At 43.3% G+C, this 26,221-nt stretch overlaps 1 protein-coding gene across 8 annotated transcripts in view; it reads left to right on the top strand.

Moving 5' to 3' along the window:
• Positions 1–26,221, top strand: part of CHL1 (cell adhesion molecule L1 like) — a 364,319-nt gene that overhangs the window by 273,274 nt on the left and 64,824 nt on the right. For all 8 annotated transcript variants that reach the window (XM_084840333.1, XM_084840331.1, XM_084840332.1 and 5 more), the window contains 4 exons: positions 415–585; positions 3,984–4,025; positions 5,354–5,471; positions 14,362–14,543. In XM_084840333.1, coding sequence (XP_084696459.1) covers positions 415–585; positions 3,984–4,025; positions 5,354–5,471; positions 14,362–14,543 — 513 coding nt within the window. The remainder of the gene's footprint in view (positions 1–414; positions 586–3,983; positions 4,026–5,353; positions 5,472–14,361; positions 14,544–26,221) is intronic.

Below are 26,221 nucleotides of genomic sequence, written 5' to 3'. Positions count from 1 at the left end.
GGAGCAATCTATAATATAGGTCTGGTTTGAACCATACTTTAACAAATGCACAGTTAAAATGGTACATTTGTCATTTAAAATGTTACATTCTCTCTACATAATATTTATGGGGTGTCATTTTTAAGGATACAGATCAAACAAATAAATAAAGAATAAATAACTAAATTATACTTGGTGGCTGTCTATAGACAGAGATTTGTGCTGCTTCTAAGACCATTTTTCTTTCCTGGGTAGTATTGTAGAAAACTGGTGAAAATGACACAGATGTGTTCAGGCCTCATGACTCTTTAGAATCAAAGAGTCATTTCTTTACCTGGGAGCAAGTATTTGACAGAACAGCAAGCTGTCGTCCTATTGGGGTGAGGGTGGGGAATCATTACCATATCCTTACATTATTATCATTTTCATTTCTAGATTTGCAGCACATCCCACAAGATGAAAGAGTCTCCATGAGCCTTAAGGGAGATCTTTTCTTTGCAAATGTGGATGAAAATGACAGCCGGAGTGATTATTGCTGCTTTGCTGCATTTCCGAGACTAAGGACTATTGTACAGAAAATGCCAATGACACTGACGGTTACACGTTGTAAGTCTGGGAATTCAATTCCCCTCTTTCCCCCTTCATCCCTCCTTCTTTCCTCTGCCCTCTTGCCTATCCCTAAACCTTCAACTCCTCTGGGAATTCTTCTGTGTGACATGTGTTTTTGACACAATTTTTTCTGAAGAAAATATATGCTAATATATTTATTCTTGCACAGCTATTGCTATGAGAGCTAGGCCTGGCTCAGGAAAAAAAAAATGCAGCTGTTGGTCATCCAGAGCACTGCTGCAGTTCTCATCCCATACTTGGGGACTATAAAAATCGAATCATGATGTATGATGGACATCACCCTCTTTTCAGAAGCCTGTGAATGGATAATTTCCCTTTTAATACAAAAGGAGGCTCTGAGGGAAGCTTCTGCTTTGCTGAATTGGCACAGGAGATGTACCTTGGGAAATCTCTCAACAGTTACCTGCACATCTTCCAATATTTGTTAGATGAAAAAAAAAACACATTTGCTCATAAATTAGCACTCAGTCAAAATCACTGATGTGAAATCAATACACACAAAGCTTTGCAGTGTTGTAGCTGCAGTGGTAGCATGTGGTGGCATGGCTATTCCGCTATGCTGCCTGTCATCAGCAGCACCATTGCAAAAGCTTGATATCATCACACTGGATTTTTTTAAGACTGAGACGTTGAGGGACTGAATGTTCATTTGAAGCACCTATTCCTTCTCTTCTCTTCTCTTCTCTTCTCTTCTCTTCTCTTCTCTTCTCAAAGAGAATGTATTGTGTGTCAATGTTGACATGGTGCCCTCCATCAATGAGTCCTAGGAAGTTGCTTCTCCTCCTAAAAAGAGCCTTCAATGAAGTATCAGTGGATATAATTGCACTGCTGTGGCTGAAAGGCTGTTAGGGACTGCTTAGTTAGCAACTTTATCTTGTCCTATCTCTGATCAGATTGCTCTGTGTACAGCCACATCTGACTGCAGGACTGACCCTACCATGAGGCAAAGTGAGGCAGTTGCCTTAGGCGGCAAATGGTGGGAGGTGGCAGCAAAGTGTTGGAGGAGAGAGCTGTGTGTCACATGGCCTGCTGTGCACCCCCTAAGCTAGCTTGCTGCCTTCATGTGGGCTGGAGGATGCTGTCCCATCATCAGCACTGAAGAAAGATTCAATTGCCAGTCCAATCAGCTTTTGCACATGGACTGGGAGAGGGCATCATCTTGTCCTTTACCTCAGTCAGCAGAATGTCTTGGCCTGGCCCTGCACATCTGCATGCCCTATATAACCAATTTAATATCTATTGCCAGCAGTGTCATAGGATGGCACTGGCACAATGTCTGAAGTTGTCCCACGTAATCTACAGATGTTATTTTGCCAGTACAAAACTTGTGCCTCCTTCTAAATTTTTGTGTGTGTGTGTGGTAAAGCAGTTCACAGTTTTGACCCATAAGTAACTTTCACTTGCAATCATATTTTAGTAAGTTCATGTGAATAAATCCATATTCACATATGGTTTTCAACATGGATCGGAAGCCTGGACTCCTACATGAACAGAAGGTCCCTAAAAGTATTTCTCTTGTTTTTGTCTCTATTTTGAGCGCCATTTTTGAGTAGAAAGTCAGGGTACAAATCAAATAAATAAATGAACACATGAATAAATAAAATGTGATCAGATATTTTCTAAAAATCCTCTGAAAGGAATACTGAGAAGACTGATCCACCGTATGAGCAGAAACAGGCTTTCCGCTCAAGACGCATCAGAGTAACTACTTTCCCTGGCAATTAGGCTTTGCAAACAGAATAAAATTTCTAATTTTTTTTTCACAAGATCATCAACCTAATGCATTTTTTTAAAGTTAGGAATTGTCAGTTATTATTTGCTTCTGTGATTTACAGCCACATCATCCAGACTTTTCACCATTTTCACATTTTTCACCATTGCCAATCTTATTTTCCTTAGATCCATTGAGATTGGGAAAATCTTAAATAACAGAAGGAGCTACTACAGACAGAATGGAAAAAAAAAATATGGGATGTGATTTCATGGAAAGTATTCCAAGAAAAAGAAAATAAAAACAAAATTGTTTGGGCATCCAATTGTGTTAAATTTTCAAAATTGGAGATGCAAAGAACCACTCTAAGGAATTTTACTAGTTGTATGGTGTGTGGGGAAGTCTTTTACTTCCCTTATAATTATTTATGATGTAAGCCTGCCTAGACACACTTCCTAGGAAATAAATAAGCGCAACTGAACTTAGTGGGACTTCTGAATAGACATGCATAGGATTCAGCTGTTAGACATTTTGCTTGAGCAGGTACTTTTTGTCTCCAAATTTTGCTTTAGCCCCAAATTGGTAGGAATAACTACAATGAAACCAAGCAAATGTATTTCAGAGTATGACCCACAGGTTAAAATAACGGAGAATGCTACTTTATTTTACACTAGTGTTTTCAAGTAGCTCCCTGTGTCATAATACAGCAGCTATTAGAGAAAACAGGAAGGAGGAGAGGGAGAGGAGAAGAGAGTGAGGGCACAGGGAAATGAAAGAATATAGTATTATTAGCACTAACGATCAATCACCCTGAAAAATCACTAAGGAACAGTTCAGACAATCAAGTTCCTCTACACACAATCAGTCACAATGCAGTGATCACACAGAGGAGTGTTAGTGTCAACACAGCTGTGGTAGGGAGACACATGAGTGCAGCGGCATGTTTTTTGAAATCACAGTATCATTGTGGCTGTACCTGTGTACAACCTGGATTCCACAACTGTAATTTTACATGCAATTGTGGACAAGAGTCAGAGTGTGGAGAAAAAGGGGAAAGTGACTGTGTGGACTAGCGCATCATTTGAGGAGGGATGCAGTCCACAGGGATTTGTTTTCTAAGGGTGCAGGCCTGGCTAGCTGGGGAACGCTGGGAGTTGTAGGACCTTTTTCTGTCTAACCATGCATGGCATTGCACCATAAATAGCCCACTTAATTTTACAACACAGGTCAACTTAATATTATCTGAATTTGACGTCTTCTCAGTGTTTACACTGTGTGTACATCAGTTCATTATCACTGTGTATGCGTGCATTGCATGTTTTATAATTATATTGGTATTTGTTTTAAGAGAGAATAAAATGGTCACAACTCTGGGGGACATGCAGGGAATCTGAACCCAGCTTATGTAATTTTATTTTTACTCAAATGGCATCTCCCCTCACCCCATGCCAAATGGGGAGAGTTTCAAAGCCCCTTGCAATGTGGTACAACATGGATAGGACAAATGTTATTTGGGCAGGATGGAGAGAAAGTCCAACATGCAGTTGGGTTGGCAACATCATAGTCTGAAATCTTTATTTAGTTTTATTGCTTCCATCAGATTTTTAATCAGTTTCATCACCATTCATGTTTCCATTTGGTTTCCGTTTTTTGTTTATTTCAGCAAAACATACTAATGATTCCAGTTCACCTAGTACTGCTAAGGGTAAGTTGTTGTCACTATTTAGCATTTGAGTCCACAATGTCTAAAAGACAGTTTTGAATAGAAGAAAATAGCACACCCTTTTGAAATAAGAGTTACCACAAAGGTCAAGTTTTTAAGAAGGTATTTTACTTGGTACATGAAAATATAAATAAAACAGTATACGTTTTGCTTTTCAGTCTTCAGATATTGTGTATGGCCATATAAAGAGAAACATTCTGTATAGGAGACAGCCCAAGTCATTGTCCCCATTTATTTATTGCATTTATGTACCACTCTTTTTCCAGAGGAGCTTCACCACTCTAAGCTATGCTAATGAGAGGGGGGCAGGAAGAACCCTATTCTTCCTGCCCCCACTTTGTCTTCACAACAACCCTGTGAAGTCAGTTAGGCTGAGAGAGAGTAACTGGCCCAAAGTTACCCAGTAAGAGCTAATCCAGCCTTTCCCAACCTGGCACCTCCCAGATTGCTGGACTGCAACTCCCATCATTCACAGCTAGGATGTACATGATGGGAATTGTAGTCCAACACATCTGGAGGGTGCCAGGTTGGAGAAGGCTGCTCTAAGCACAACTTCCTTGACGCTTTGTGCTGTGTCATAAACTGGTTCTAAAACTCCTCAAATGGTAAATTCGATATGGGTGTGTTTAGCCTTCCTATTATTATTGTTGTTGTTTGCAGCCTCCTTGAACACAGGTCAGACATATCTATTTGGAACACTTTCCTCCAAAAGCTTCCATGCAGTTCTATTTTTGCAATATCCAAGCAACTCCTATCAGGCACATAGTAAAACCCCTGGGGAAGGGGCACAGCTGCTCCCCCCCCCATGTTATGGTGTCAGTGCAGTTGTCTCCCTGACTGCAGTCATTTCCTCAGCTCCATACAAAAGATAGAGTTGTACGGAGCAGGAACATCATGAATGTTGTCACTTTTTTTTTTGCTTTCACTGATATTGACAGGGCTCGTGCTAATTTGAGACACACTTATGCCGCGGTGAATATCTGGTTTATACTTCAGGAATGGAAAACCATTTGTGTTTGCTGCATCCCTAAAATGTATGCACAACTTACAACACAAATACCACATTTTGATATATAGTTATTGAATTCCTTTAGAGGTGTATTATCCTGGATGAATATTTTAAAATAAGTGAAAAATTTGTTGCAGATCTAGTCTAGTGGGAAGGGGCATGTTGTTCAATATCTAATATATAAGCCGTACATGAATGAAATATCACTAAGATTTTTATAGATCTTGACTGATAAGTTCAGGAAGAATTGAACTCATCTTATATCAAGAGCTCTGAAATTACTTTTCCACCCACTTTTCAGCAAATTTAATCAAGGAAAGGAAACCAAAACTGGTTATCCCTGAATCTTCTGGCCACAGTTCAGAAGTGACTGTCATGAAAGGAACTGATCTTTTTCTGGAATGCATTGCTGAAGGACTGTGAGTATGCCTGTTTTATCACCTCCACTAAAAACTGAGGGGGGGGAATAAGTAGAGTATGCAATTGCCAAACAATGTTTGTATGAATTAAGTAGGGATGTATGAGAAATTCATTTCAGTTCATTTTTTATTAGGATTTTTCTACACCAAACACAGACTTGAATGCAATCTGTGGTCAAAGTCCACACATTTCTGAGCTTGCAATGTGATTCCTGGACCCCAAAAATGCGTTTGACAGCATATGTACGTTTGAAAAATGCACCTGAAAAATTGGGCACTTTTGCTAAAATGTGCACAAATACAGTTTAATCAATGGGAGAATACATACATTTCAAAGATGCACACAACTGATGCGTACATTTGGAAAAAGGCACACAAAATATGCATAAATGTTCATGTGAAAAGAAAAAATACAAAGACTGCAATCTGATATGGACGTGAGATGGAACAAGCTTTGAAGTGGAATCCGGAGAACTTCTATGAAGTTGAGTTTTGCTTGTATACCCATCCCTAAGAATTTAGTACATACTTACCCAGAACCACCATGACAGCCATGGGGCTATCCCAACATGTCATCGGCCCAACACATATAAAAGGACACACGCTTGATCTGGTTTACTTGACTGGGCAGGAGGATGGTGATCTGAAAGTGGAGGAATTAACATCTGTCCCTTTGTCATGGTCAGATCACTTCCTGATGATTTTTAGATTCCTGGTGGCCTTCCCCCTCTGCAAGGGTGGGGGACTTATTAAAATGGTCCACCCCTGGAGATTAATGGATTCCAATGGATTCCAGAGGGCTCTGGGGGATTTTCCTGCTGGTATGGCTGGTGCTCCTGTCAAAGCCCAGGTCGCTCTGTGGAATGCAGGGATGACTCGGGTGGTTGACACGATCGCACCCAAGCACCCTCTTCCTCTGACCAGAGCCCAGCCAGCTCTTTGGTATACACCTGAGCTGAGGGCAATGAAGCAAGAAGGGAGATGGCTAGAACGCAGGTGGAGGAAAACTCGTGCTGAGTCTGACCAAGCAAAGGTAAGAGGCCACTATCAAGCCTACTCTGTGGCAGTGAGGGTGGCAAAGGGACAGTTCTTTTCCACCAACATTGCATCTTCTCAGTGTCGTCCAGCAGAGATTTTCTGAGTGGTTCGTGGCCTGTTACATTCTGGGCTAGGGAGAGAGACGGTGGAACCCTTGCTGGCATGCTGTGATAAGTTTGCAAGGCACTTTGAAGATAAAGTAGCTCAGATTAGTCATGAATTGGACACCACAGTTAATGCAGTTCCACTGGTAGAGGCATTCAGAGCACTGTCTGGTCCAGTTTTATTGGATGAGTTTCAGTTACTGAGGCCTGAGGATGTGGACAAGGTGCTTGGCCAAGTCCGATCAACCACTTGTGTGCTTGACCCTTGCCCTTCATGGCTTATTAAAACAAGCAAGGAGGGGATGTCCGGCTGGGTCCAGGAGGTTGTAAATTCCTCCTTGAGAGAGGGAGTGGTGCCTGCCGCTTTAAAAGAGGCAGTAATTAGACCACTCCTGAAAAAGCCTAACCTGGACCCAGAGGATGTTAACAATTATAGGCCAGTGGCCAACATCCCCTTCCTGGGCAAGGTGCTTGAGCGGTAGGGATGGACGGAATACTTACCTTCTGTTCCGTTCTGTTCCTGCAGGGGGGAGGCGCTCCATCCCTCCCCCCGGAATCCTTGACGGGGGGGAGGTGATCCGGTCCTCCCCCCGGAATCCTGCCCGGCCGGCTCCGCTCCATGGCCAAGCCACAGAGCTGCCGGCTGGCTCCGGCCGCCCACAGCCAGACATCCAGCCACTAGGCAGCCCTGCAGGGATGCAAATGGTGTCCCTGCATTAGCTATGATAGGCTACATAAGTATTTACGTAGCCTATCACGGCTATGAAGAGAAGAGGAAGTGAATGGCGGCCGCAAGACGGCCGCCATTCGCAAAGCAGTGAGGATGGGAGCAGGTAAGTGCTCCATTTCGCACGCCTTTTGTGGGTTGGGGGCGGCGGGGACTTGGTCCCACGCGCCTTTCATGGGTTGGGGGCAGGGGCTTCATTCAGCGATGGATTTCGGGGGGCCGAATGCACTGGCATTCGGCCTCACCGAGATCCGTCGCAGAATTCTCTGACATCCCTATTGAGCGGGTGGTTGTAGGACAGCTCCAGGCACTGTTGAATGAAATGGATTATCTAGATCCATTTCAATTGGGCTTCAGGCCTGGTTTTGGAACGGAAACTGCCTTGGTCGCCCTGTGAGATGACCTCTGCCGGGAGAAGGACAGGGGGAGTTAGACCCTGTTGATTCTTCTGGACCTCTCAGCGGCTTTCAATACCATCGACCATGGTATCCTTCTGGATAGGTTGTCTGGGTCGGGAGTTGGAGGCACTGCACTACAGTGGTTCCGCTCCTACTTGGATGGCCGATTTCAGAAGGTGGTGCTGGGGGATTATTGCTCTGTGCCATGGCAATTGTGCCATGGAGTTCTACAGGGCTCTATTTTATCCCCTATGCTGTTTAACATCTACATGAAACCGCTGGGGGAGGTTATCTGGAGGTGTGGGCTGAGGTGCCATCAATATGGATGACACCCAGCTCTACCTCTCTTTCTCATCAAAACCAGGTGAGGCAGTGGCTGTTCTGAATCAGTGCCTGGGCACGGTAATGGACTGGATGAGGGCCAATAAACTGAAACTCAATCCAGACAAGACGGAGGTACTGTTAGTGGGTGGTTCTTCTGCCTGTCTAGGTGATATTCAACCTGTTCTGGAGGGGGTTGCACTCCCCCTAAAGGATCACGTTCATAGTTTGGGGGTACTCTTGGATCCAGAACTGTCACTTGAGGCACAGGTGAACTCAGTGGCACGGCGCACTTTTTTATCTGCTTAGGCTGGTATACCAACTACGCCCTTATCTGGACAGAGATAGCCTAGCTACAGTTATCCATGCTCTAATAACTTCTCGTCTGGATTACTGCAATGCATTATACGTGGGGCTGCCTTTGAAATTGGTCTGGAAACTTCAGCTAGTCCAAAATAGGGCAGCAAGATTGTTAACAGGGACTGGCCTGTGAGCTCATATTACGCCAGTACTTTTTCAGCTGCACTGGCTGCAAGTCCATTTCCGCGCCCAGACCTTAAGATCATCGTCAGCGGCCCTTCTCCGTGAGCCCCTACCAAAGGAAGTGAGGCGGGTGGCTACTAGGAGGAGGGCCTTTTCTGCTGTGTCACCCCAGCTCTAGAATGACCTCCCGGTGAGGTTCGCCTGGCACCTACATTGTATTCCTTTTGGTGCCAGGTGAAGACCTTTTTATTTTCCCAGGCATTTTAGCATTTTAGCTTTCTAAACTTTTAACTTTGCTGTTTTAAATCTGTATTTTAAACTCCTGCACTGCTGCTAGGTTTTATTGTGGTTATATTGTTATATTGTGGTTTTAATGTTCTATATATTTTAAATTGTGTTATTGTGCGCTTTTTGGTTTTAATTTTTGTGAACCACCCAGAGAGCTTCGGCTATTGGGCAATATAGAAATGAAACAAACAAACAAACAAACCAGCCCCACCATGCATCACAATGAAGCAACCTCCTGCTTCAGGTGGCACCATTAAAGTGTATGGGGTAGGGGTTGAAGGCAGGAATTGATGTCTGAATACTACAGCATTACCTCAGTGGGGTTGGGAGGCACAATTTGGGCTCTACTTCAGGCAGCAAAATTTGGGCCAGCACTGCACTTTTAGAATCTAGTTTGCTTCTTTTATGGCAAGGATGGGTAACTAACTGCAGGGAAGCCACCAAAAAAGCAGTGGTTTGCCACTGAAATTCAGTGGCAGGGCAGCAAAACCAGGCTGGTTTTAAATAAAAGTCTCCTGTTTTTTGCTGCTGCACCACTACGCTGCTGAATTTTGGTGGAAAACTTGACGTGGTGTGGGGCAGGGGGCCGCCACCAATGGGTTCTGGTTGGGAGGGGGATTTATTCATGCATTTATTTCATTTCATTTCTATACTGCCCAATAGCCAAAGCTCTCTGGGGAGTTCACAAAAATTAAAGAACCCCAGAAGTTGCCCTTCCCTCATTTATGGAGACACGAGCAAGTTAGGCCCTGTAGAGCTGTGTAATAAGAGGAAGGGTGACTACAAGACACAGATGACATGAGAGAATCCCTCCCCACTCCCCACCCAACCTGTCAAAACCATACATTTTTACCGCTAGCAGACCTGTAACAAACCAAAGGGTTTACTTCAGCTGGATGTTTGATTGGACAGCCCCTGAGCTCCAAAACAATAGTAAAGCAAATCTGTTCATTGAGTCTTAGGCAACCACAGTATTAAGGATGCCATCCTGCTCACAGTTATGTGCTGATTAGTATGACTGAAATCAATGAAGTTTATCCATGTGTAACTGTAATCAGGCTTGAAAGCCAAAAGTGAAAGAGATTTCACTCATGCTGGCAGCTGTTATTTCAGTGATCGTGAAAACTGAAACATTATTTCCACTTTGTATATGCATGTATGTAATAATTTGTAATCAGTTTCATTGTCAGGAGTGTCTGCATTTTAGTACTGTAAAAATTGTGTTTTGCAACAGCCAGATATAAAATGAGATGATAAATTGAGAAATGCACAATGTAAGCTGGGGAGGTATACAATTCTGAGAACACAGAACTGAACAAGGTTATTTGAATAGCATTAGAAATTACATAAATTTACCAGTAATTAGTGGATGACCCCCATTCCCTTTGGTTATTTTTTCTTGGGTTGGCAATATCATACATTCCACTCTCCTTGCCTGGTTTAACTTTGAGAAATACAGCTCCCTGCTTATCAGGGGGCAAAGCTGTGAGGCATGTGTTCCTGGCAGAGAGGAGGGGAACGGCTTGAGCAAGCAGTCATTCAGCTGTGGCGGCGCGGAAGTTCTGGTCAGCACTAGGATGCCTAGGAGCCAATCAGGGCACAGAGTGGCTACCTGAGGGGTGGAACTTCAGGGCAGACTGGATGCAGAACTACTTCTCTCTGGTCTGCCCATGGCCTATAAATATAGGCCTCCATCACGGCTTTGGCGTGGCCATCGCTGACAATGAGAATTACTCAAGTTAATTCCGGAATTGGTGTTTCTGTAGTTTCCTTGGATGAACTTTTTAGTTCAGGTTTCCAACCTTTGCTCCTTTACAGGTTACCAGTGTGCAGAAGTACATGAGCTCATTCATTAAAGCAATGTTGCAAAAAGAAATGTTGATATGATTATGTCATTGCATCAAGCTTCATTTTTGTATTGAGCTTGAATCAGTACATGTATGTTCTTGTACATGGATAAACTTTCAAGAGGAAAAAAAGATATAAACTAATGGCTATGGCAAACTGTGTATGCACAGGAGCCTGAAAGAAGTTCAGAAATCAAAAACAGGAGAAGGGTGCATTGGTTGGTAACACAATGGTGTCAATCCTCATATATGCTTGTAATTCAAATATGGCGACTGAAATGCAGGGATAAATTTAGATGGGGAGGACAATGGGAGGGCCCTCAGGTAGAGGTGCACGAAAGTCACTTAGCTGGTCTCGCAGCTTTTCGCGGTGGGGGGGAGGCGCTTCGCTGCTCTCCCCGCGAAGTTCAGGCCGGGGGGGGAGGCTTCCCACCTCGCCCAGCCGAAATTCAGGCCGGGGGGGAGGCTTCCCGCCTCGCCTGGCCGAAATTCAGGCCGAGGAGGAGGTGTCTCACCTCGCCCGGCCGCGAAATAAAAAGTTTAAAAAAAAAAAAACGCCCCCGTGATAGGCTACGTGACGATTAACATAGCCTATCATGGCTAGATCTGCAAAGTCAGCCATAATAGGCTACGTAAATCGTCACGTAGCCTATCACGGGTGACTTTAAAAAAAAAAAAAGCGCGTACGCAAATGGCGGCCCCCATAGGGAGCCGCCATTCGCGTTCCTTATTTGGTCGCTGTAGTCTACATAAATCTTTACGTAGACTACGGCGAAAATAAGGGCAACGCTATTTGCGTTGCCCTTATTTTCGCCGTAGTCTACGTAATCTTTATGTAGACTACAGCGACCAAATAAGGAACGTGAATGGCGGCTCCCTATGGGGGCCGCCATTAGCCGTACGTGCTTTTTTTTTTTTTAAGTCACCCATGATAGGCTACGTGACGATTTACGTAGCCTATCACGGCTGACTTTGCAAATCTAGCCGTGATAGGCTACGTTAATTGTCACGTAGCCTATCACGGGGGTGTGTTTTTTTTTAGTTTTATTGGAATGGCGGCGGCGGCAGCCGGTCGAAAGATCGGCTGCCACCCCCGCCCCTGACAAAGACCCGACGAACCGCCGCTGGGACCCGCCGCCGGGAGGGACATTCGGCAAAGGTAAGTCCCATCCCGGGGGTGTGTGCGGGGGGTGGGGGGGTGCGGAGAATTTCTCCCCGAAACTTGTTTGGGGGGCCAAACATGTTGGCGCTCGGCCCCCCGAAGTTTTGGGGAGAAATTCTCCACCATCCCTACCCTCAGGTGGATGTTCTCGAGATGCCTCTGCTCCTCTTTCTCGCTCTGGGCCACAGGGATAGAGGTAGCAGTGAGAAGGAGGAACAGTAGCAGCAGGGCCCTGTGGCTCTAGGTGTCAGAAGTGAGCCCTGTGTTGAGACCTTGGCAAGTGCCTACAATGTTGACCCCTGATTTCAACCCTGCAGGAGAATTTTGTAGACTTCTCTCTACAAACTCTTTCTGTGCACTACTTTGAGCATAATTATGGGAAAGTGGTATTTAAATACATTCATTATCATCACCACCACTGTCATTCCTAAAAATTAGAGGTTGGATCCTTCTAAGGTATAGCAGTAATCCCAGTCTGTAAATTTAGGGTGTAATAGCATGCCATGACAAAAGTGCTAATGTGTCGCACAACTAGAAATAGATTAATGCATGGCTCTTCTTAGCCCAAGGGGCTCAGTCATCCACTGGAAGCTGCCCACTGCATCTGCTGCAGCCTTGCCTCCTTCCATCAGCCTCTGCTGAGGAGAGTTAGTCCCGCTGTGTTGCTGCTTCGGCGTATCCTTGCATCATTCAGTCACTGCCAGTGCTATCGTGCACTAGGATCATTTGCCCTTATAGGAGAGCTTCTCTGTTGCGTTTCCTATGAGTCGCTGCTTCCAGTGGAGATGCACGCCTCCTCGGCCTGACGGATGTAGAAATAGAGGGCCGCGGCCTCCTCTGAGAATGGGATACTTACACACTCTAAGACTGATTTTTAGGGATGTGAGAATGAAGTTTACTTCCAAGTGTAACTCGGAGAAAAAGTGTGCATCCCTTATCAGTCGCTTGGGAAATTTTGGTGTCCAGGAACTGTGTTAACACTGCAGCAAGGTAGGCCAAGTGGCCCATGCTCTACTTCCTAGCACTCCTTAGATGTTATTTGTGCTGCAGTGGGAACTTTTGCTTCCTGTATCAAGAATCACTTTAGTTCAACTACATACAGGAGACCTTGGGAACAGGTTTCACTCAGAATGGAATAAATGATAATTTTGTTCTGGGAGCAAAGAATATTTATTTATTATTTATGTCTTTGAAGTATTTTTATCCTCCTCAGTTTACAATCAATCGGTAAACAAGGCAGTCCCTGCGGTCAGGCTTACAATCTGAAAAGGACATGGCACACAAGGAAAAAGGGATGGCGAAAACAATGACGTGGTCTTGCAGCACGGCGGGTGGAATTGCCCTGCTTGCCCTCTCATCTCTAGGGGGATGGGGACAGTCCAACTGGAGCAGGCCCTAATGTCCCTTTTGCCTGCTTCTGTCTCCTCAGTCCATTTTCTTTCCCACAGGGCTGTTGATGTCAGTTAGCCCTATGGGGGGAGGGAGTGGTCCAACTGGAGCGGGTCCTGAGGTTCCCTATTAAATGTGGTGCATCTGGAAATCCTAGCTATTTTTTAGTCCATATAATGTTTCTAGTGTGGATGGGTGAGAAATTCAGTGAAATAATGAAAGATTTTCTGTTCTCAAGTGCACAGGTTATAACACAGATCTTTGGCTAGACAAGGTCAAACGCTGGCATATGTTACCTTTAAGAAGATATCCAAAGATATACCCACTAGAGCAGATATTCTAGTGGCAACATTTCAGAAAAAGACAGCGGAAGATGACTGCTGAAGAAAATAGATGCCACCTGTACTATACATATTCTGTCCATGGAGGAAAACCATACTATCTTTTAGGGATGTGGAACTAAGAGAAACCTGGGTCTTGGCATGTTGCCATCTCAACATATGGACAGAGGAGTAAACAGACATGACTCTGGTCTGTGAGCACCATGTACAGTGTTGGCATCAGGAAAGCCAGCTGGGAATGTTAAGTTAGCAGCCTGCCCTGAACTTTTGTCTTTCTTGTTATGAGAGTGCCCCATTAATTCTACAAAACACAAAGTCGTTTTTATATTCAGTTGCCTAGAGAATTAGCTCTGGCTGGGCAGGCACAGAATTGATTAGTGTCATCACAGTGAAATCTTTAACCCCATTTATGTCTATGAAAGCTGTTATAGAATGGAATTAAACCAATATCTCTACCTCTGTACATGGTACTTTCTGTGGCATTCCAATCCAAACCATTTCTTAAGCTGCTGTTGACAATAGAATATCCTTTACACATTCACAGTATCCTTTAATGAAGAGGCAATACAAATTCCAAGCAGTGTGCCCATCTCTAATCTGAGGTTTTAACCAAGAAGCAGTTCTATGACTATGTATGTGGGAGAGAGGTGATTTATTAGAGTCAACAATATGATAGAACAAAGATAAATGCATAAACTTGAAATCCAGTTGTTTTTACATGGGAAAGGAGAATAATGTAATGTTTTTAACATAAATCTTTTGTGTTTCCCCCCAACCCCAACCTCACCATAGTCCAACACCACATCTAACATGGAGAAGGGTTGACAGAGACAGAGCTGACAGAGGAGTCATTGACAATTATGGGAAGATACTGAAGATAGAACAAGTCACCGCAGATGATGCAGGGATCTATGAGTGTATAGCCAGAAATGATTTGGGAGAAACAAAGCATGAGTTCACTGTTGGTGTTGAAGGTACTGTGGTCATATTAATGATTAGCCATGCTTGAAATATTTATTTATTTATTTATTGTCCATTCTTTCAGTCAGTGATAATATTCTCATTCATCCCAGAAACTAAACCAGGTGTGCCAAACTTCTAACTATGTCACAACTATGTAGAGTGACTGCCCAGTGTTGACATCCCTCTGTTTTTGTAGTATCAAACATTGGCAAATACAGGAGGTTTATCAAGTGCCACATTGCTGGTGGGAAGCACTCACCTTGGTGGATCACATGTTTTGCGGGTCTGATCTAAAGCAATGATTTCAAGATTATTATTTTTTTGCACTATAGTATTAAATTATGATATTTTGAATATTTTCTGATTTAGGAAGATGAAACGTATAAGACAGGAGTGGGGAACCTCTTTCAGCCCGAGAGCTGGATTCAATTTCAGAGAAGCTCTCAGGGCCACTTTCCAGTGGTGAGCAGGTCCCAAGGTTTTTCCCAGGGTCAAAGGCAAAAGGGGTGCGGCCAAAAATGCCAAATGTGATAAAATTGCTGCTCAGCCATCAGCTGACAAGTTCATCACTTGAATTAAACAACCCAGGGGTTCTTAGGGACACTTCAACATTTGTATACACTCTGCTGTATTACCAAGGCAAATTCATGTACACATCCCAAGAATTCACCACCAATTGTTCTTGTCACAGCATGTACACAGATAGACATGTCTGTTGGCTGTATGTATTGGCATCCGCATGAGGAAAACATAATTTCATACATAGAAATAAATATGTGTAAAAGTAATTGTCACACATTGATTGGTTTCAGCTGAGAACCAGCTCTGTAGTACTGACATACAGGAAACCAGTTGAGCAGATTATGATTTGTTGGTTTCCTGCATAGTTTCTGCTAAAGCACCTTTAACATTAGTTAACTTAGGATAAAAGGTAAATAATATGATAGCATAAGCCTCCTTGAGCACCATTTCCTCGTAAGCAGGGCATACATCAAATAAAGAAATAAACAAATAGGTATATCCAATATTCAGTGTTTAATGAGAAATTATTTAGAAGGCAAAACCAACTATACTCTACTGAGTTGTGTTCCTGTCCCAGCTGAAATCAGTCAACAGTTGTGGCTATGAAAGGCTGCTCTTCATGCCAGAGGGTTTTTTGTCTGTTTTTTTCACACAAATATCACTTCTATGTTGGAGAGTTAGAGTACATATAGTCCTTGCACATACTCTAACATCAGCACCCAATGGTTATCTCTATTTTGTTGTCATGGTGTTCCTTAGACAGTTATGGAATTTATAGATTGGTGAAGGTGCAGTGAATTGGTCTCCTGGAACTACAGTTCTCAGGTTTCCATGGGAGAAGGAACAACTATTAAACCAACTTACATCCATAGCTTATATATGCCATTAGGCAGCAATCCTAAACATACTTACTAAGGAGCCCTATTGGACTCATTAGAGTTACGTCTGAGTAAATATGTGTAGGATTGCACTGTTAGTGCAGCAAAATGGAAATAAACAATACTAAGGGAAAGATCATGCACTGAATTTCCTCAGCTTTATTACTTGAAAAAAAATATAATGCTATCATGAGTCATTCATTCTAAACACCTCAGGATATCACCTTACCGAGGGAGGGAGACTTGGAAGAGAATAGTATGTTATATTTCCTAGCACTTATACTAATAGTGTGAACTCATGCTGTGTTACCCCAGTATGAGTGCTATGCCATCAGTGGATTACAGTCATGTAGTTTAGCCATAGTAATTCCATCAATCTGCAAACTCAGCAAATACATATTCTTACAATGAATGGCCTTTAAAATGTCTCACTTACAGAAGCAATCTTCAAGTTATGTAGTTCACAGCTATGTCTGGAATAGGTCACAGAAGCATTGCAATTACATTACTGCCAACTAGACCTCAAAAAGCTAACCATTATGAATGGTAAGAAAAATATCTAGGCACCCCCTCCCAATAAATAGTTCAGAAAGAGTAGTTGGATTGTGATCTTAGTAACAGCTAGGAGAGTTTTCAACTCTTGCCTTTTCAGAAGGCCAAGGCTGTCTGTACACATGAAACACAGAGGCACCGACACCAGAGGTAGGGGTTGATAAAGCAGAGAAGCAGCAGGTACGGTTAAGCACAAAAATAACCAGTTATTTTTTTTCTTTCCCATTCATTGCCTCATGAAACCACTGAGGTTTTGTTACACACAATTGCAGCCACCATGCAACTGGCTGTTTGCATGAACTTGGCGTAAGAGCAAAGAATGACTGTTCATGAGCAGATATAGTTCCATGAGTATTGTCTTCTGTGTATATCCAAGTTTCTTCCAAGACATAGTATTTTGTATATAGGTGGGTTATAAATTGAATTATTATTGTTGTTGTTATTGTCGTTCTTGTTAATATTAATAATAATAATAATAATTTGACCCTAGGTGAATTCAGATGAACCCCTCACACATTAAAAGCATTCCACCCTGTTGCTGACATACCTGCTGCTGACACCCTCTGCTGGCGACATGTTTGGCAAGTGAGAAATGGGACTTACATGGGTACTGATGTACATGCATAGAGTTCTTCCATGTGACGGGGAATCATAGGCCAGTGAAGATTATCCTTTCAAGGAGGAGCTCTACATGCAGAATCAGTACACTCATAGGCCCCTTCTTACAGTCACTGAATATATCACTGGTGGGTGCAGATAGGGACGTATAAGAATTTCGTTTCAGTTCACAAATCGCTCCAAATGCACCTTTTGCAATCCCAGATGATAGTAGGAGCACATTTTCTCCAAAAAATGTTTGTACATTCCAGAACTTGACTTCATGGCCACAAAATGTGTACTTGAAAAATGTGTGACTTCCTTAAAATGCACAACTTTCTCAGAATATGCAAATATCTCAATATGCACAACTTTCTCAAAATGGACAACTTCCTTAAAATGCACAACTTTTTCAAAATGCAGAGCTGTCTCTAAAGGCACACATTTGAAATTACCCACACTTTAGTCTATGGGGGAAATTTGCACAATTTGGGAAATCTGTGCAGATGTGGGGATTGTTCTCACAACTTCCATATTTGATAGCTGTTCATTTTGCACAGTTTTCCCATTCATGCAAAATGAAGAGGCGAGATGAGCAATCAACTGATGTTTAGAGAATCTTGGTGCTTGAACATCACTCGTTCGCCCATCCCTAGGCACAGGGTGTTGTCAGAGCAATTGATTGGATATATTTCTAGAATGCCTTTCTGAGGCCAACCAAGGCAGATTACAAAGATTTCATAAAATAAAAGCCCTAATAAAATATTTAAAACAACCTTAAGAAGCTACAACAGCTGTAGCAACAATGTAAAAAGGCGGAAGGGTCCTGGATGCAGAGAGAGTGGGACCAGTCACAACTCCAAAGTAAGTGCATTCCAGAGCTAGCCTGTGCAGCATGATTTTAACATGAGAGGTGTTTTGTCTGAACCCCCAAATAGTTATGCTTTCTGTTGTATGAACAAAGTAATATATCAGTGGACGTATGCAAATTTCAATATTTGTTGTTGTTCAGTCGTTCAGTCGTGTCCGACTCTTCGTGACCCCATGGACCATAGCACGCCAGGCCTTCCTGTCCTGCGCTCTCTCCCGGAGCGTGCACAAGTTCATATTCATTGCATCCGTGATGCTATCTAGCCATCTCATCCTCTGCCGTCCCCTTCTCCTTTTGCCTTCAGTCTTTCCCAGCATCAGGGTCTTTTCCAGGGAGTTTTCTCTTCGCATTAGGTGGCCAAAATATTGGAGCTTCAGCTTCATTATCTGTCCTTCCAATGAGCAGTCAGGGTTGATTTCCTTTAGGATGGACTGATTTGACCTCCTTGCAGTCCAGGGGACTCGTAAGAGTCTTCTCCAGCACCACAGTTCGAAAGCATCAATTCTTCGGCGCTCAGCCTTCCTTATAGTCCAGCTCTCACAGCCATACATTACTACTGGGAAAACCATAGCTTTGATTAGACGGACCTTTGTCGGCAAGGTGATGTCTCTGCTTCTTACTATGCTGTCTAGGTTGGCCAGAGCTTTCCTCCCAAGGAGCAAGCGTCTTTTAATTTCATGGCTACAGTCACCGTCTGTGGTGATCTTGGAGCCCAAGAAAGTAAAATCTGTCACTGCTTCCATTTCTTCCCCTTCTATATGCCAGGAAGTGATGGGGCCAGATGCCATGATCTTAGTTTTTTTAATGTTGAGTTTCAAACCAGCTTTTGCACTCTCCTCTTTCACCCTCAACAAGAGGCTCTTGAGATCCTCTTCGCTTTCTGCCATTAGGGTGGTATCGTCTGCATATCGGAGGTTGTTGATAATTCTCCCGGCAATCTTAATTCCGACCTCTGATTCATCCAACCCGGCATTTCTCATGATGTACTCTGCATATAAGTTAAATAAGCAGGGTGACAATATGCAGTCTTGTCGTACTCCTTTCCCAATTTGGAACCAATCGGTTGTTCCATGTCTGGTTCTTACTGTTGCTTCTTGACCCTCGTACAGGTTTCTCAGGAGACAGGAAAGGTGGTCTGGTACTCCCATCACTTTAAGAATTTGCCACAGTTTGTTGTGATCCACACAATCAAAGGCTTTAGCGTAGTCAATGAAGCAGAAATAGACGTTTTTCTGGAATTCTCTTGCTTTCTCCATGATGCAGCGAATGTTGGCGATTTGATCTCTAGTTCCTCTGCCTCTTCGAAACCCAGCTTGTACTTCCGGTAGTTCTTGGTTCGCATACTGCTGAAGCCTAGCTTGTAGGATTTTGAGCATCACCTTGCTGGCATGTGAAATGAGCGCAATGGTGCGGTAGTTTGAACACTCTTTGGCGTTGCCCTTCTTTGGAATTGGAATGTAAACTGACCTTTTCCAGTCTTGTGGCCACTGTTGAGTGTTCCAGATTTGTTGGCATATTGAATGCAGCACTTTAACAGCATCATCTTTTAGGATTTTAAATAGCTCAGCTGGAATACTGTCATCTCCGCTAGCTTTGTTGTTACTAATGCTTCCTAAGGCCCACTTGACTTCACTCTCTAGGATGTCCGGCTCAAGTTCAGTGACCGCACTATCATGGCTATCAGGGACATTCAGATCTTTCCTGTATAGTTCTTCTGTGTATTCTTGCCACCTCTTCTTAATCTCATCTGCTTCTGTTAGGTCCCTGCCTTCTTTGTCCTTTATCATGCCCGTCTTTGCACAAAACATTCCCTTGAGATCTCCAATTTTCTTGAAGAGATCTCTAGTCTTTCCCATTCTGTTGTTTTCCTCGATTTCTTTGCATTGTTCATTTAAGAAGGCCTTCTTGTCTCTCCTTGCTATTCTCTGGAACTCTGCATTCAGTTGGGTATATCTTCCCCTTTCTCCCTTGCTTTTCGTTTCCCTTCTTTCGTGAGCTACTTGTAAAGCCTCATCAGACAGCCACTTGGCTTTCTTGCATTTCTTTTTCTTTGGGACGGATTTCGTTGCTGCCTCCTGAACAATGTTAACTCCGTCCATAGTTCCTCAGGCACTCTGTCTATCAGGTCTAATCCCTGAAATCTATTCCTCACCTCCACTGTATATTCATCAGGGATATGATTTAGGTCATACCTGAACGGTTTAGTGGTTTTCCCGACGTTCTTCAATTTAAGCCGAAATTTTGCAAGAAGCAGCTCATGATCTGAGCCACAGTCAGCTCCAGGTCTTGTTTTTACTGACTGTATGGAGCTTCTCCATCTTTGGCTGCAAAGGACATAATCAATCTGATTTCGATATTGACCGTCTGGTGACGTCCATGTGTAGAGTCGCCTCTTGTGCTGTTGGAAAAGAGTGTTTGCTATGATCAGCGTGTTCTCTTGGCAAAACTCTATTAGCTTTTGTCCTGCTTCATTTTGGACACCAAGGCCATGCCTGCCTGTTATCCCAGTGATTTCTTGACTTCCTACTTTAGCATTCCAATCCCCTATGATGAAGAGGACATCTTTTTTTGGTGTTAGTTCTAGAAGGTGTTGTAGGTCTTCATAGAACCGATCAACCTCAGCTTCTTCGGCCTCAGTGGTTGGGGCATAGACTTGAATTACTGTGATGTTGAATGGTTTGCCTTGGATTCGTACTGAGATCATTCTATCATTTTTAAGATTGTACCCCAGTACTGCTTTTCCCACCCTTTTGTTGACTATGAGTGCTACTCCATTTCTTCTAAGGGATTCTTGCCCAAAATAGTAGATATGATGGTCACCTGAATTAAATTCGCCCATGCCTGTCCATTTTAGTTTGCTGATTCCCAAGATGTTGATGTTCATAGATATATATTTCAATATATCTATGGTTATATGCAAATTTCAAAAATGGCCCTTTTGCAATCCCAAGTGTGAACAGGAGCACATTTTCTCCAATAATGTTAGCAAATTCCTGAACTTGTGTTCACATTCAAACTTGAGAAATGCACAGCTTCCTCAAAAGGCACAACTTTCTCAAAATGCACACCTTTTCAATCCCGCATGGTTAATCTGTAGGGGAAATCTGCACAAATGTAGAGTTTTCACATTCTGTAGTTGTTCATTCTGTGCCATTTTCCCATTTGTGCAAAATGAACAGTGAGTGGAAACATCAGCATAAATCAAAGAGACATGAGCAGCAAGCTGATGTTTAGAGCATCTTGGTGAGCTCAAACATCTCTCCTTCACCCATCTCTAAATATATATATAGGATGGGTGACAAATATCATGGTTAGGGAAGTTGGAGAAATCCACAATGGAATCAAATGAGTTCAGATTTCTATGAATCTGACCCATGGATTCCACAGTGGACAGCTTTTCCTGAGTTCCTGAGATTCATGGACTTGCAGATAGGCATGTCAGAGAATTTCGCCACGAATGAAATCGGTGGCGAAATGGTCTGCCCCCCATGCCCCCCCGGGATGGGACATACCTTGGGCGAATTTTCCTGGCGGCGGCAGCAGCTCCGGCAGCGGTTCGGCGGTGGCGGCTGCGGCGGCCGGTCTTCTGACCGACTGCCGCCACCGCCATTTCCAGTAAAAAAAAAAAAAAAGTGATAGGCTACGTAAAGATTTACGTAGCCTATCATGGCTAGACTTTTAAAAAAATACCGTGATAGGCTACGCAAATGTTTACATAGCCTATCACAGCTGATTTAAAAGAAAAAAAAAGCGTGTACACAAATGGCGGCACCCTTGGGCACCACCATTTGCGTTCCTTATTTTGACACATCTTAGTCTATGTAAACATTTACGTAGACTAAGTCAGTGAAAAGAAGGGGAACGCAAATAGCGTAGCGTCTACGCTATTTGCGTTCCCCTTATTTTCACCGTCTTGTTGTTGTTCAGTCGTTCAGTCATGTCCGACTCTTCGTGACCCCATGGACCATAGCACGCCAGGCCTTCCTGTCCTGCGCACTCTCCCGGAGTGTGCTCAGGTTCATATTCATTGCATTGGTGATGCTATCTAGCTATCTCATCCTCTGCCGTCCCCTTCTCCTTTTGCCTTCAGTCTTTCCCAGCATCAGGGTCTTTTCCAGAGAGTTTTCTCTTCGCATTAGGTGGCCAAAATATTGGAGCTTCAGCTTCAGTATCTGTCCTTCCAATGAGCAGTCAGGGTTGATTTCCTTTAGGATGGACTGATTTGACCTCCTTGCAGTCCAGGGGACTCGTAAGAGTCTTCTCCAGCACCACAGTTCGAAAGCATCAATTCTTTGGCGCTCAGCCTTCCTTATAGTCCAGCTCTCACAGCCATACATTACTACTGGGAAAACCATAGCTTTGATTAGATGGACCTTTGTTGGCAAGGTGATGTCTCTGCTTCTTACTATGCTGTCTAGGTTTGCCATAGCTTTCCTCCCAAGGAGCAAGCGTCTTTTAATTTCATGGCTACAGTCACCGTCTGTGGTGATCTTGGAGCCCAAGAAAGTAAAATCTGTCACTGCTTCCATTTTTTCCCCTTCTATATGCCAGGAGGTGATAGGGCCAGATGCCATGATTTCGCCGTCTTAGTCTACATAAATTTTTATGTAGACTAAGACATGTCAAAATAAGGAACGCAAATGGCAGCGCCCTTGGGCGCCGCCATTTTCGTACGTGCATTTTTTTCTTTTAAATCAGCCATGATAGGCTATGCAAACATTTACGTAGCCTATCATGGCTGACTGCAGGGACGCAAATGGTGGCGGCTACAGCTGCTGCCGTTTGCGGACCCGGCCGGCCAGGATTCGGGCGGGAGGGATGGAGCGCCTCCCCCCCGGCCAGAATTTCGGGGGGAGGGATGGAGCGCCTCCCCCCAACCTCGAATCAATTTCGTTAAAAGGTAAGTGACTTTCGTACATCCCTACTGCAGACTAGGTTTTTTTTTTTTACTTTCCAAAATTTTACACAAATTTAGTCATAGAAAAATATGTAAAATTAAAAAACAGGCTGAAAATGTGCATTTCCCCCATGGGCTAAAGCATGAAATTGTGCATGTTGGGGGGATTTATGCATTTTGGGGGATTTGTGCATTTTTCAAGTCCAAATTTGTGCAGATGTGAATTTGCACAAATTCAGGAAATTGGAAAAAAAATCCAATTCCATCAGTGAGTGGATGACAGAATGAAAGGCACGGGCACCTGACAACGCAGACAGAATAGATTTTACAAAATCTCTACATACCTAATCATAGTGTGGATACAGTCAAATCTTTATGAGATACAGTCAACAGCAGTATTAAATAATAAAACTGCCCATGCTACTGAGGAAAATGAGCACAGAGAACATTAAGCTGCACGCATCTGTCTCCTGCTTGATTTTGTTATTTATCCCTCTCTTCTCACTTCTGTGGTATCAGAGGGAATCCAGAGAGGAAATAAGTGTTTCAAATATTTATGCTTCATTTTCTTGTTACTTTATAAATTGATGAGCCACTCTTTTTTTCTTTTTTTTTTAGTAAATAAGCTCTGGGATCACTGTGCTTTTCTGTTTGACTTTATACAGTATTTCTCATCCTGAACAGGGGTGGCTGGGCATATGTGGGGTTGGGGAGGAAGGTTGCATTGGTATGAAATGGCTACAATACTGCAAACTGCTGACTTAGAAAACATTCCAGATGGCTTGGAATGTGTCTCTACTATAGTAGAATATTTTAACAATCTGGCTGAGGATTTTTGTCTGAAAAACTGAAGCCTTCAAAGGAACTGCAGGAGCTGCAAAAAGCAATCAAATGCCAAGGAAGTCACAGCAATTAAGCTGCATAGAATTATGGTCCCAGATTCAGATAAAGATTCTGGCCCCCATTCATTATGATACAGAGTTTCAGAGACATCCACATCTCCCGCACACCGAAACAGAGCCATATTAATAGTTTTATGAGCAATGAAATCTATTAAACAAGACCAGCGACATTGACAGGAATTCTGCCTATTCCCAGAAGTCACCCCACACACAGGAGACAAGGGCAAAAAGAAATAAAATGTGCCCAACTCCTTTCTTTCTCTTGAGTTTCCGAGTGGTGAAATGTCACCGCCATTAATCATGGGCTGACATCTTCATTCCCACTCCATCATGAGCTAAGGGCCAGGGCTCGTTTGCTGTAAGTGAACTTAGCTTTGCTGACCTCACTGGCTATCGTAGATTCCACTGGAGTTACAGTCAAGTTACAACCAGGCCATGCTGCTCTTGCCCTCTTCCCTTCAAGAACACGGCTAAAGATGAAGCATATTTTAAACCCGAAGGCCACGGAAGATGCAGACAGCTCACCGATGCTTGCACCCTGTCCGTTCCCTTTTCTGTCAATAATAGAGAAGCGAGAACACAGATATTCATAGGGTTCCTGTCATCTCTGCATGTGGAAAACACAAAGCTTTTTTAACAGCTGCCCTAGTGCTTGCATGTCTCTCGCATGCACATCCTGCAGTAATTTGAAAACAGAGTCTGTTTGGCTGATTATACACATTAAACTGCATTTGCAGATAAGGACTGACACACTGGTTGTTCAGATCCCCACAGCTTTGGTCATCAGTATTTTTCACATGTATACATTACTAGTAATGGTCTTTGATTATTTATTAGAGGTCACATAATTCTTCATGTATGCCTAATTCTCCTGGCAGCCAAACTATACATGAGAGATAGATAGGTAGGTAGGTAGGTAGGTAGGTAAGTAGATAGACAGACAGACAGACAGACAGACAGACAGACACAGTTGTTGGAATGAGGAGAGGATGCTTTGCCACTTTTCTTGCTGGCCATTTTCTTCTCAAAATCACCTCCCTGGGGAAATTATACAAGTCTATGTTTTGTCCTGTGTGGAGAAAAGCCGCTTGAGAGGGGGCCCTTTCTATGGAAAAACGTCTGGCAGGGGAAGGGTTAAGTACCCTTCTTTACCCACTCTTCCTCCAGCTTCCAGTGACTGATTTTCCTGAGTGATTTTGTGTATATCTGTGTGTTTTAAAACTGTCAGGGGAAAATTAAATAGAACCCAGTACAATATATAATTTCACCTTAAAAAGAGCTCTTTCATGATGGTATGGAAGATAAAACCTGAGAACTCCTGCTGCTCTGTATTAGAATCTCTTGCATATTTAGGAAAGGAAAGGGGGGGGGAATGATTTTTGGCTTTCTGGATTTGATCCAGAGAACCTGCTTTTAATTATGAATCATAACGTTAAAGAACTTTTCAGGACTTGTTCATCTTCAGAGGAGCAGAGGCAGTGTTGGCATGCTTCAGAAGACCAGTGGCTGGGAAGCTATTGCCCTCGCTTATGGGCTTCTCAAAGGCATCTGGTTGGCTGCTGTGGGAAACAGGATGCTGACCTTGATGGACCGCTGTGGTCTGATCCAGCAGGGGCTCTTCTGAAATTCTTACAACAGACCTTGCATTTAATATTCCCATTTTGTAGACTGGGAATCAAGATGGAAAAAATGGTGGGTTGCCCAGGCATTTCCTGGCTGAGCAGGGATCTAAAATATGCTCTCCTTGTTCATATTCAAGTATCAGAGAGATTAGTCCTCCCTGGTCAGAGAGAGAAAAAAGAAACCGCTTTCAGTCCAATATATCTACCCAAGAATCTCCCATTTAGTCATTTGTGAGGCTCTTCAAACTGAGGAGAGGCCACAGGTTTAACAAGCTTCACCACATACATCAACAAAAAGATAGTTTGACTAGTGATTTCTCGGGCCTAGGAGAAATAGATAGGAGGAATAGTGAGGGAGCAACATATAGCAAGAGCCGCTGTATTTAGAAGAGAGCAGAACTCATTTATTTAATCGCTGTATAGCCATGTTCAACGAGTGGGAGTTTTTCCTACTGCTGTACTAATATGACAGAAAACCTTCTGATAATCTCCCTCCTACAAAACAACTAAAGCCACAGGCCTGCTGTCTTCTGTTGTAGCTGGCAAACCTCATCAAGTCTACATGGTGAGTCACATTGTTTGAGACTGCAACCTCAAAGTTGCCTTGTAAACTGCAAATGTGAGACCTGCAATAAAATATTGCAGTATGGAGTGTTCTTGTTCAAGGTTCCAGCCAGTTAGCCATGCCCTATTCCAGGATACTGCATTCCATTCCCCTCATAACAGACACTCAGCAATCTATGACCACTGACCATGCTCAGCTCTTTTAGTATTTTCGTACTTCTGCAAACCCTGACGCCTGCCATGAGCTCCCTCTTCTACATGGATTTCGCTTACAGTTTCTCTGC

This window comes from Heloderma suspectum, chromosome 2, assembly GCF_057233095.1.
Source record: "Heloderma suspectum isolate Gila_16-S chromosome 2, 16-S_ref, whole genome shotgun sequence".
NCBI lineage: Eukaryota > Metazoa > Chordata > Lepidosauria > Squamata > Helodermatidae > Heloderma > Heloderma suspectum.
This window is presented reverse-complemented; position numbering and strand designations above follow the sequence as displayed.